Genomic DNA, 13,768 nt, shown 5'->3' on the forward strand with positions numbered 1-13,768 from the left:
TGGGGTTCATTCAACTTTATTTTAACTTGTTGTAAAAAATTTCAAGCATATAGAATGTAGAGAGATTAATAAATCCCCATGTATCTACCATCCAGTTTCAACAATTATCAACATTTTGCCAACTGTTCCATCTATCTCCACTCACCTACTCTATACTTGTTTATTGGAGTAAAATCATCACATTTTAAAATTTCCCCTATTATCTCAAAGATCTACTTTACGATGAGGAATTCCAAGTCTACATATTACATCTGATTCTTTTCCCTCCACGAAGGAGCTTCTTTCACCCCCTTTGTTATGCACTGATTTACTTGAGAAACCAGCTTATCTGCCCTATAGAATGTCCCACAGTCAGGATTGTACATGTCATTTAACTTGTACCTTTATTTCCTGAAAAGTATGATTAGACTTGGAGCTTTGATCTGATGCAGGTTCAATTGTTTTGACAAGAAGACTTCATATCTGGTGCTGTGCACTTCTTATTATATTAGGGGTCTACAAACTAGAGCCCATGGGCCAAATCCAGCCTAATGCCTGTTTTGTAAGTAAAGTTTTATTGGAACACAGCCACACATTCATTCATTTATGTATCTGTCTATGACTGCTTTCTAGTTGCAACTAAAGGCCACATGGTTCTCAAAGCCTAAGATAAGTACCATCTGGCCCTTTATAGGAAAAGTTCGCTGGCCCCTGTGCTATACCATATTAGGAGGCATATAGTGTTTGCATGCCCCACTTTTAATGATGTTACTATCAATCACTTGAGTTTGGGGGAATCAGTCTGATCCCTCCATTTAAAGTGTCCCATCAACTTTTTACCATTTTAGTATTGCTTGATGACCTATTTCAACAAAAGAACTAGAATAGCAATTTCTAATTTTATCATTCTTTCTGCATTTATTAGTTAGGATTTTTCTTTTTTCTTGCTTTTTTTTTTTTTTTTTTTTTTTGAGATGGAGTCTTGCTCTGTCACCCAGGCTGGAGTGCAGTGGCGCCATCTTGGCTCACTGCAACCTCCGCCTCCTGGGTTCAAGCGATTCTCCTGCCTCAGCCTCCCGAGTAGCTGGGACTACAGGCACCCGCCACTATGCCTGGCTAATTTTTTGTATTTTTAGTAGAAACAGTGTTTCACTGTGTTAGCCAGGGTGGTCTCAATCTCCTGACCTCGTGATCCACCTGCCTCAGCCTCCCAAAGTGCTGAGATTACAGGCATGAACCACCACACCCACCCTAGTTAGGATTTTTCTATAAAGAACTTTCCCTCATTCGGTTTTGGAAGCCAGATTTGCACACACTAGCATTCTGTTGATTAGTGACTCAGGCATTAAACATCTCAAATCCCAAAAATTATATCCAGAAGTAACTTACCCACTATAAGACTGAAAATTGAAAAGGGTTCAGGAGACTCAGTGAGACTGCTGTGTTCGCTAACCAGGAAAGAGGGAAAAGGAACACACTGATAGTTAGTGCCCTGATAGGTAACAAAAGCCAAGTTCTGTGTATAAGGTAAGAAGTAACAAGATTTAAAAAGGATAATAGAGGGTAAGAAAAAGAGTGTGGCAAGATGCAGATGCACCGAGTGTAGAGATAAGGAAGAAAGAGCGTGTAAAACACCAATTGTCCTAGAATATTTATTAAAGGGGCACACATCCCTATCCCACCTAAGAACCCCAGGGAATATTTCTAGGATAATACAGTAACATGCTTACAACGATGATCCCAAGGAATAAATAAAAAGATACAACTTATTAAGATTGGGAAGATGTGAAATACATGAATACACCATTAATGTCCTCACTTGTAAGTGGGAGTTGAACAATGAGATCACATGGACACAATGAGATCACATGGGAAACAACACATCCTGAGGTCTGTCTGGGTTGGGGGTTAAGGGGAGGTAAAGCATTAAGACAAACACCTAATGCATGTGGGGTGTAAAACCTAGATGATGGGTTGATAGGTGTAGCAAACCACCATGGCACATGTATACCTATGTAACAAACCTGCACGTTCTGCTATATCCTGGAACTTAAAGTTAAAAAAAAAAAGAAAGAAAGAAAAGAAAAAGAAACCTATGCCATTAAAAATGCTCAATTGTTTACTTTGTTATTATCTGGGAGTCTCCTTCACCTAGAACAATTACTTTCCTAGCCATACTAGTTGTTTTGCAAGCCAAGGTGGTGGGGCAACAGCACACATCCAAAATACAAAATCAAGATGTATCCACACCAACCAGAGCAGCTGACTGCACCTCATTCAACTCCATCCCCTGGGTCCCTGACTCTACTACTCATTCACTATGTGACGTAGGATAAAAACGAACACTTCATTGTTTTACAGAATGTCTCACGTTCCCTTATTTCACTTGATTCTCAAAGTCACTCTCCACAACTAACTTAAAAAGGATTCCTTTTTGGTCTCCAACCATTGACTAATGCTTTTAACACTTTGGGCATCCACAGGCTTCCTGCTTTTTTCCACTGCTTTCCAAGTTCCCCTAGTTGAGACTGGAAAGGGTTTTCCAATGTTCTGTTTTGCTGAAAACTTTCAATAAGACTAACGAATCAACGAGTTGTTTGAAGAGGCATTTGCATTATAAGCCAGTTATCTCTAATTATGGAAGTATTTATAAATATTCATAAAGTCTTCATACCAAGTAGCAGATGGGAAAATCTGAAGGAAAGCAGGATAATCCCTAAAATCCTACTAAAACAAATCTATCATTGAAACACTTTTTCTCTCAATTTTCTCTGACTTATCAGTCTCTCTCAATTTTAAAATGTTGGACTTTAAAACTTGGTCATAGGTCTTCTCATCCTACTTTCTTTCAAGGTGATTGATCTTCTCAGTTCCCATGACACAAGCGATTCTAATTTTAATTTCAGCCCAGACTTTTCCTCTGTCAGCACAAGACCCATAAAGTCAAATGCCTTCTTTAGCATCTCTCATGGTCTCTCCAAACTCATATGTAGAAAACACATGTTCTTCCTTCCTATACCTGTTCTTAATTTACTACTAAATCCTCCTTTGCTCTTGTATCTTCATAAAGATCTTCCTTGTTAAACACCCTTTGAATCCATCACTTTACTTCACTCATTTCCACTGTCACCATCCAGTCTATCATTCCCATCTGGATGACTACCATGCAGTCTCTTAACTAGCGTGGGAGACTAGAAATAGTCTCCCAATTTCTGCTGTTGTTCCAGTCCATTTTCTACAGTCAGAGTGATCACTTCCACTTAAACCTTCAACGGTTTCTCATGGCTCAGGATAAAATCTGAAATGCCAAACATAGCTTACTAGACCCTGTATAACCTGGTCCTGGCCTGGCCTACCTCAATGGGCTCATTTCGGCTACTCTCTCCCAACCCTCATTCCCGTTGCCATCCTCAACTTCTCTTAGTTCCCCGAAAATGCCATGGTAACTCTCGCCTCAAGGCCTTGAGATAGGCTATTTCCTCTCCTAGAGCAATCCTCCCCTTCCTCTCTACCCATCTCTTGCCTCAGTAACTCCTGATCATACAAGAGAGGCCTTCTTTGACCATCAGGCTAAGTAAGCACTTAAGCTTGTTGGAGTCTTTCTTTGTGCTCTATCCTGCCTTGCGCCAGTTACCACACTTACTTGCATTATTTACACTATAATTATTTCATATTTGCCTCCCTAGCTGGCTCCACACAGTACCTTATAAGTTCTAGGAAGGCAAGAATCATATCTGTCCTGGGCAGCGCACAATTCTGCATGCCTCCCTCCTGCAATCCAACAATGTTGAATTCAGTTTTGGATGTGTTAAGTTTTGGGGCCTGTGACTATCCCACTAGGGTTGTCCTAGAAGCAGTTTAGGTGCTCAAAATGTGCTGAGTTATGCGCTAACTGTGCTCTACGCAGGATGTCTCTGAGTAATTAATCTCCATAAAGCACATGAAGAATTATTAGTAGAGAAAATACAAATAAATTGGTAAGCATTAAGGTATTTTAAAAAACATTAAATGTTGGAAAGAGGGAAGACGTAAGTACAAAGATCTAGGGTTGAGTCTCAGCTTTACTACATCAGACAAATCTCTGAACCATTTTGATCTCCAATTTTATCATCCAAAAAATTAGGGTTAATAAGAATATTTACTTCACAGGGCTATGTAAATGACTAAGTAAGAATAGATATCATTTTACAAACTATAAAGTGCACTCAAACAACAGTTTATGATCCAGGGCTGCTTACTTTGAACTTCTAAGGTAACTTGTGTGTATTTATGTGTATATATACATGTATACTTAGTTAAAAGCAAAAATATAAACTCAATCTAGCTCATGTGACCACCTATAATTCATTGTGAGCTTTATTTTATTCTCTATTGGAAACTTCAGGAGAGAACTATTACTCATTAATACAAAATTTCAAAAATAACAAAAGCTTTTTGAATTCTAGAGAATACCTGCTCCAGAAGTAAATTAAAGGGGAAAGCAGACAGAAAGCTTAATTATACAAAGTCAGTTATTTCTTTCTCAAACATGGATTCACATCTGTTTAAAAACAAGGCCTCAAAACCAGATAAAGATTAATTCAATGTAGAATTAAATATCTCAAACTGCTGCAGTTTTTGATTTATCAGAAAGCTCTACCAGGCCTAAAATTCTTCGACTGTAACATAAAAACTCTAATGGATTGAAAGAACTTTATTAATCAATAAGGACAATCAATGCTAAAGAAAAATTAACACATATGTTTGTATATTTTAATTCTTCAAAAATGATACACTTGAATGGAACATAAACAGTAAATCTTAATTAACCAAAATGAGCAACTGACTACATTACTAGACGTCAGAACTGACTATTTGTGACTTAAAAAAAAGAGATGCTTCAATATTATTGTATTATAGAAATATATATTTCTACACCTCCCTGGAAACATTGGGGAAAGTAAAAGGAAGACTGTTTGATAAGAGTAAAGGGTCTCCAGGAATGGTACCTGAAAGACAAGGGAAGGGGCATCACCATTAGATGATGACGCCCTAAAGGGAGGGGTAATGAGATCGTTCAGCAGATCCGTGTATTAGTCAGAATGCATCCCAAGTGACATGCTATATGCTTAAATGTTGAGAAAAAACTCTGCAATGATTTGGTATTTATTATCTTCAAAAATTGTAAATTAGTCCTCAAGAGCAGAGAAATACCAAGTAGATAACTGTTTAATTCTTTTTTTCACTAATTTAGTCAACCTACAAAACAAACTGCCCCAAGGAAAACTACCAGACTAAGCATACTTCTCACAGTCATGATAAAAGAACACTGATTTTAATAACTATCTCTGCCTTCACCTAGATTAATATATATTCATGACATAAACAATGTACATGAAGAGCCAATTTCCTAAAAAAATAAGAAAAAGAAAACAGGGCCAAATAAGTTTCTCCTTTGGTGACATGCAATGCTGGGATAAATTAGCTTACTTCACAGCACTACTTTCAGCCATGCTAAGAGATTAATACAACAAAATTAAATTAAAGCACTGTTTCATTTCTATAATTAAAAGAAAAGCAATTAACCCAGGCAATTACTTAAATATTGGCTTGCTACATGATTGACAGCTACGCTTCAAAATAAACTGCCATCTTAGATGACACAGACTCAAAATGTGCTAGTTTGCGTACAAATGAAAAACTGCAAAACAACTTGGACAGCTTTTAGTATAAGTAAGAGAAGCTTTAAAAGAGATTACAGACCCTCTTTTAATAAACACTTAAAAGGGTCTACTAGTAGACTCTTCCTGAACAAATCAGTAACCAGTAAAGCCGTACCCTTTTCAAAGGCAGTCCCACTTTTCAAAACCCTTATATTAGTGGAATGCACGCAGTCTGATATGGGGAGGGGGAGGAGGCTGGAGAGCACCAGCATCAGAGCTGTCTGTTTCTGCACCTGTCTGAAACAGAAAGGCGGTGTCCCTTGGGGAGAAACATGCCTAAAATAAAGCAAAACCCCAAACCTTATCTAAGTTTAGACGTTAGAGTTGTTTGTTCTTCTTAAGAGGAAAAAAAGGGCATCTTTAACAGAAAATCAAAACAGAAAACAAATATGGTATCTCTAAATAAAGAAAAGATAAAGGTATTCATCTAAGTACAAATTAGTTATATATACACAGTAACAATATGCATTCTGAATAACAATAAGGAAGGTCTTCATATTTAAAAATGAGTTCCAAGACATAAAGAAGTAGATAGTTCAATCTACTTAGATTTGGTGAAGTGATCCAAATGTAGCCCAGAGATCCTAAAGAAAAAACGATGCTCATGTGTTACAAAACAAAATTTTAAGACAATCAGTGGGGAACCACAGACAAATTTCCTTAGTGCTTTGCTCCAAGGTTGAATCTGAATATAAATTACTAGAGGAAAGCAAATCAGGTTTCATGTCAGGTGGTCCTTCTGAAAATTAAAAACAATATTCTTAGCTACCATTAACTGGCAAAAATATTATGCTTAGAACCTAAGCACATCTGTTAAAGCTAATACAGTGAACTTTAGGTGCATCCTTTATTCTAAGACACACAAACATGCACCCTAACGGTTTTAGCTTATGTATCCACACTCTTTTCAGGAGATAATGGCAAATGAGATGTGTGTCCCAAGGTACACAATTCATACAATTCATTCTAAATATAATTTAAAACATCCTGTTCTTAATGGAACTGTCAATTTCCCTTATCTTCCAGGAGCTTATTTTTTTCATTGATATAATCAAAATCCCACTAAAGCAACAAAATACACTATTTTATAAGCCTTTTGGATCAGAAAAGGTTAAGAACAACATCAGAGCAAGCCAGGAGGCAAGTATGTACCTAATGGTAATTCCTAGTGAATTTGTTCTTTATTTTCAGAAGAATCCTTAAATGTAGTAAAAGGGAAAGTTCAAAAATTTCTCCAGATAATTTACTTGGGTGTTTCATGCATGTGACTGTACCTGATGCATGAAGTTAGATTATCTTTAGAAATGTAGTCCAATCCTATAATTTTACAGAGAAGGAAATTAAAGCTCTACTGATTAAATAATTTAGCCAGTTCACACAGTAAGTTAATGGAAGAATTATGACTAAAACTGAAGCTCCTGAATCCTAGGCCCTCCTCCACAATACCACATAGTCTAAAAAGTTCCTGTGTGGCTTTATTATTCCAGCAAAAGTACATGTGATCCACAATCAATTCCTTTATCAATAACTTAAAAATTATTATACAGTCTATCAAATCCTTTATCCTTCAGCTTCTCAGATTAATAAGTAACTTTGATAGTTGCAGAGAATACATCTTCTCTGGTCTTCTGAGTTGAATCTGTTTCCTCTTCATAAGACAGGGTTGTGCTATGTGGCCCAGGCTGGTCTCAAACTCCTGGGCTCAACCGGGCTCAGCCTCCTGAGTAGCTGGGACGACTACTCAGGAGGCACGTGCCACTGCACCCAACTTTCATACCACTCTTGATGAAAGCTTGGAGGAACTGACATTCTAATACAGGAGTCTCCACAGGAAGCCATGAACCTATTTATTGTTACCTGGGAGGTGACACCTGCTATATATCCATGCCAGCTCTTTCTGCCTGCTACAACTGGCCCTCTTCCCTACACCAGCCTTTACAACCAAACACACTGGGTTTCTGAGAGAAGAAGTTAACTACTTCTCACAAAGTTAACTATTATGAAGGTTAAGGACCTTAAGAAAACACTGCACCGGATGCATTTTGAAGGTAGTATTACTCTATGCATCCAATTCACAGCATTTCAAATGGCAGTTTTTGATTTTTTTTTTTGTTTTTGAGACAGGGTCTCACTCTAAGTCACCCAGGCTGGAGGGCACTGGTGTGATTTGACCCACTGCAACCTCCGCCTCCCAGGCCCAAGCAATCCTCCCACCTCAGCCTCCCGAGTAGCTGGAACTACTGGTGCATGTCACCACACTGAGTTAATGTTTGTAATTTTTTTTGTATTGTGTATGTTTTGTAGAGATGAGGTTTCGCCATGTTGCCCAGGCTGGTCTTGATCTCCTGAGCTCAAGCAATCCACCTGCCTTGGCTTCCCAAAGTGCTGGGATTACAGATGTGAGCCACTGTGCCTGGCCTTGGTGATCCTTTTGTGGTGTTTTGTCCAACTTTTTTTTTTTCTAAATCTGAACTGGACAAATGTTCAACTTTTGAACATAACTTCTAGATGCTGAGCAGCACACACCTTGCTGAATAACAGATGACTCACACTCACAATACATTCTTCTCTCCTTGCTAATATGTTTATAATTTCACAAATATTCTTATATTTCTATCATATACCAAATAAGTAATTTTCAAAGTATGGTTTGTGAACTCTTTCAGGGGTGCAAAATAGCAAACAGTTTTCAAGCAAGGTGTGATTTGCCTTTTCACTGGGTTGCTATTTGCCCTGAAGGTATAAAAGCAATGCTGACTAAAACTGCAGGTGCCTTGTCACAATTCAGGAACCAAACTAAGAATACAATGGTATTCTTCACTCTCATACACCTGAAGTAAAAGGAAAAAAATAGAGACAGTTGCACTTAAGAATGTTCTTGATGAAGCAATAAAAATGACTGATTTCATTAAATCTTGACCCTGAGTACACATCTTTTCATTATTCTGCATGACTAATTAGGAAGTATGTAACAAGCCTTTCTTCACATGCTAAAGCATGTCTTGAGGAAAAGCGCTTCTGGAACTGAGTTGTGAGCTGAACTAGCAGCTTTGTTCATTGAGCTCCAATTTTACTCAAAAGTCAACTGAGAAAAATCATGATTATAGGACTTGGGTATCTGGTAGACATTTTCTAAAGAATGAACAAAGTGAACTTTTTACTTCAAAGAACATATCTTGACAGTATTTGTGATAAAATTTACATTTTCAAGTGAATTCTAGAATACTGGAAAACTTGGGCCAGGCGTGGTGGCTCACGCCTGTAATTCCAGCACTTCGGGAGGCTGAGGCAGGAGGACAGCTTGAGCCCAGCAGTTCAAGATCAGCCTGGGCAACATAAGAAAACTCCATCTCTACAAAAAATTAAAAAAAAGTAGCTGAGCTTGGTGGCAAGCGCCTATAGTCCTAGCTACTTAGGCTGAGGTGGAAGGATTGCTTGAGCCCAGGAGTTGGAGGCTACTGTGAGCTATGATCACACCACTGCACTCCAGCCTGGGCAACAGAGCAAGACCCTGTCTCTAAAAGACAAAAAAACAAAACAAAACAAAAAAACTTGCATCTGCCAATTTTCTCTTGACAGCTTCCCAGTACTTACAGACTTTTCTGATGAGATCAGTGGTTAACAGCAACAAATTTGATTTTTAAAAAATATTCCATAAGGAAATATTCCAATATTTAAAAGATCTGTGTAACTCAGTCAATATTTTCCAAGTTATAAAATCATGCATGAGTAAAAGGCAAGACAGACCAATGGATATTAGTGTTCAGAGTATAAAATGTTCATTGACACGTTTTCTGATTCCACACTGCAACTAATCTTTAAAAAACTTCCACTTGTTTTGGCAGAGTATTAAAAAAGAATGGCCTCAACTATTTGAAAAGGCTACTAGAATATTCCTCCCTTTTCCAACTACATTTGTATGTGACTGGATTTTCTTCTTTATGTAGTTAAATCAAAACAACAATGCAATATTTTTAAGGCAGAAGCGGATACAACTGTCTTCTTCTTTTTTTTTTTTTTTTTTTTTTTTTTTGAGACGGAGTCTCGCTCTGTTGCCCGGGCTGGAGTGCAGTGGCCAGATCTCAGCTCACTGCAAGCTCCGCCTCCCGGGTTCCTGCCATTCTCCTGCCTCAGCCTCCCAACTGTCTTCTATTAAACCAGAAATTTAAGAGACTTGCAAAAATGTAAAATGCCACTTTTTTCATTAAATTTTTTGTATTAAAGAATATAGTTATTATTCATAAAAATGTTATGCTATAGTGGAGTGGGTTTACTGTTATTTCTTTAATAAAATAAATGTTTTTCAAACATTTGTTTTAGGCTGGTCGTGGTGGCTTATGCCTGTAATCCCAGCACTTTGAGAAGCCAAGGTGGGAAGATCACTTGAGCCCAGGGGTTTGAGACCAGCCTGGGCAATATTGAGATTCTCTCTCTACCAAAAAAAAATTAGCTGGGCATGGTGGTGCATGTCTGTAGTTCCAGCTACTCAGGACGCTGAGGCAGGAGGATTGCTTCAGCCCAGGATTCAAGGCTGCAAAGAGATATGATCACACCATTGTACTCCAGCCTGAAAAAAAGCTCTTTGGAGCCCTCAATAATTTTTTAGAGTATTAAACAGGTTCTGAAACCAAACGGTCTGAGAACCACTGTACTCTATGAACAGCCTGAGTTTATAAAGAAAGGGAGGTATATACAAGGTGGCAAAAGGGCTTCAGAGCAGGCAGAATGGAGTACAGTCAGGCAAGCCTGGGCTCAGTTCCAACCTCATCATATATATAGACAGTCAGCAACCTCAAGCAAATTTATTTGAGCTGCCATTTCCTCTTTACAAAATGAGACCAACGTAGTAACCTCAGAAGGGTTACTATGAGGATTACACTGTGTAAGGAGCATTGAGTATATGTTATAATGCTGGGAACAACGTTATATCATCAGTATCTCTACATATTAAACATCTACTCTCAAGAAATGACCCAAGAATTTGGGGTAGCAGTAAAATCTAGTTAATCTATCATGTTATCACAGCTGTTTAAATGCCTTCAGATTTTTTTTTCTATGAAGTAGGAAAGTGAAACCTAGATAATGCAAAGAGTTATTAGGATTCTTTTCCTGCATGAAAAGCAACCCGTGAGCTTTCTGAATAGGCTTTCGATTCAACATTTCTCTTGTTGTTGTTGTTGTTTGAGATGGAGTCTTGCACTGTCGCCTGGGCTGGTGTGCAGTGGCACAATCTTGACTCGCTGCAACCTCCGCCTCCCAGGTTCAAGAGATTCTCCTGCCTCAGCCTCCCGAGTAGCTAGGATTACAGGCACCTGCCACTACGCCTCGCTAAGTTTTTGTATTTTTAGTAGAGACAGTCTCAAACTCCTGACCTCGTGATTGGTCCTCCTCAGCCTCCCAAAGTGCTGGGATTACAGGCATAAGCCACCACGCCCAGCCTATGATTCAACATTTCAAAGCATTCTATCCAAAAGATCTAGGATTGGGGGTGGGTGGGTGTGAGAGAGGACACTAAAAACAAGGGAGCCCTAATAAACCACAGAAAATGGTGCGAACTAAGGACAGTAAGAAAGTTGAACTGTAGTTTTAAAAACAGCTATCTGTAAGATAACTGCTATCTGTAAGAAAATCTTCAAATAACAACTAGCTACTTATAACTCAAACACTCTTACTAGCACTCAGGTTATTACAACTATTTGCACTCTACTTTGCCATACCATGCAACTTATCTTTTTGTACCTATGTTTATTTCAGTTTGCAAACACACACATGCTTTGAACCACTACAACACACTGATATTACCTCAGATGTAAGCAGCTTACAATCTTCTCATTTTGCTGATCATCTCTTATGTCTAGTTTAAAAATAAAGTAAAACATGCATACCCAAGCATAATCTCAACAGAAGAAAAATAAACAAGTTTATCTTAAGTAGTAATTTACTTGAATACCATACTCAATTATAAACTTAATGTAATTTACAATCAAATTGCTATTTGCATTAATAACTCATAATACAATAGAAGTTCTCTATTCTCAAAATATATTTTCAGTATACTGAGAAATAGTAGCCACCTATAAAGTCTACTCAGGGTTTAGCACACAGCAAATGTGGAAATTTGGCAGTGTTGTTTCCTTAAGTATCAGTTTGGGTGCACCAGAAAAGATTTGGGCTGGGTTTACTGGAAAGCACAGGAAAGTCTGTTATTATAGATGGGTCACTGATAACAGTTTCCCACTGGAAAGTTTGGTCACCAATATTCAGATCATTCTCAAACCCCTCATGTAAGATTTTGTCTTTTCCATACTTAATACCAGCTAGGAAGCTTTTTAAAGAAAAAGACTGATGACAAAACAGAAAAAAGACTACCCTAGGGAGTGTGCTACAGGAACAACTCGATATAAAAGAAGGCCACAGGCATTCTGGAAAACAGAGGTGACTGCTTCAATGTTAATAGTCACCACTCAAAAGATGGACTCATTCTTAAATAATTTAAACAACAGACTAAAGCTCCAGAAAAGGAGAGAGACTTCGTCCATCAGAATTGAAACTAAAGGTGAGGAAAATCAGCTTCTCTTATTTAATCTTCCCCATCTGTACCCCATGAAGGCAGGCTGTGTCCTCACTTTATTGATGAGAGCAACTAAAACTCTGAGGGGCTTGAAGTCATGTGCCAGAGTAATTTTGGAAGTGAGGTCTCTTTGAATCTATGCTCTTTCCCCTCTACTATTCTAGAGCTCCAAATTATTAAGTATACATTTTCTGCAAATAATCAAATTTGCCTGGAATTACATTACAAAAAAATTTCAGATGAATTCTGTTTAAAATTAGGGAATAATAATTTATGGGATTTTGCAGCACAGATTTCTAAGTAGTAAAATTCAATAAAGTTTTTATTTATATTTATCTTATTATTCCTAGAGACCTTGTGATGATAATAAACAATCACTTATAGCTCAGATAATGTGCTATGCTGATATGGCTGATAGGATCCTCAGTTGCTCACTTATAGGTTTAACTCATTTAATGCCCCAAGTAATCCTAAGAAGATGTTATTATCTATCTCATTTCACAAGAGGGGAACTGAGGAATAGAAAAGTTAAGTAATTGCCCTAAAGGGACACAACCTATAAGAGGGAGATAGGCCTCAAACGTGGGCAATAGGGCCCCAAACTTCTTAATATCAGCAATTACTCATTAGAATTAAGTTTTCCAGTCAACACTTAACAGAAAATTCTTACCTCTGGTTTGCTAAGGCTGGATGACACCAAGGAACCGGATCCCACGTCCAAATCCCACTGCTTTTTACCATGATTTTCAGGATCCAAGGCAGCAATTCTCCCATCTAAAGTGCTGATAATTACTAGTGACCTGTAAATATTAAAAATATTTTTAAAATTAAACAGATATCTAAGATATTGGGAACTTATCCCACATACTCAAAAGAAAACCAGCCCATGTCCAGGCCTCTATTAGTAGAAAGGAATAGGGGGCCTTCTACCACTCTTGCCACCACTGTCTTTGGACCAAGACAATTTCAATATGCCCTTTATCTGTTTATGTCACTTATGAAAAGCCCCTGACTCATAGGTCATCCTTCATTCCACATTCTAATTCCTATAAGGAACACAATGTCCCCTGGTATGTCCTCTTCTACCTGCCTACCTCCTGAAAGCCTTTCCCCTGAAACACTGTGTTCCCTGAACATTCACTTATCTTCTTTCTCTCATAGAAACCGGGCTTTCCCTGAGGACATCGCTTCCCTCCAGAAGCATAACCCTTGCTCAGAATGGGGTAAGTGGACTCCATGTATCTTGTTGCCATTTCCAGACTACCTTTTTCCTCTCCTCTCTGAAAATCCTCAGGATCAGACTGTTTTGTCCATTACCCCTCCCAGTAGACATCTAATTTACCCTTACGTAACTAGCCCCATCCTGGAGGATTTCAGCTGCTGGTTTACTGTCACTACCTAACATATTTAACATACTTCTGTCTCAATTCTTTGGGTTTTCATTATCTGTCTACCATGCTTCAGCTGCTCCTGTGGTCAGACACTAGACTTTGTCATTACAAATCACCAGAACCCC

The 13,768-nt window shown here is 38.1% G+C and overlaps 1 protein-coding gene across 2 annotated transcripts in view; it reads right to left on the reverse strand.

Moving 5' to 3' along the window:
* EIF2AK3 (eukaryotic translation initiation factor 2 alpha kinase 3) overlaps nucleotides 1-13,768 on the reverse strand; it is a 76,599-nt gene that overhangs the window by 48,253 nt on the left and 14,578 nt on the right. For both annotated transcript variants that reach the window (XM_010378440.2, XM_010378441.2), the window contains exon 2: nucleotides 12,923-13,052. In XM_010378440.2, coding sequence (XP_010376742.2) covers nucleotides 12,923-13,052 — 130 coding nt within the window. The remainder of the gene's footprint in view (nucleotides 1-12,922; nucleotides 13,053-13,768) is intronic.

This window comes from Rhinopithecus roxellana, chromosome 17, assembly GCF_007565055.1.
Source record: "Rhinopithecus roxellana isolate Shanxi Qingling chromosome 17, ASM756505v1, whole genome shotgun sequence".
Lineage (NCBI taxonomy): Eukaryota > Metazoa > Chordata > Mammalia > Primates > Cercopithecidae > Rhinopithecus > Rhinopithecus roxellana.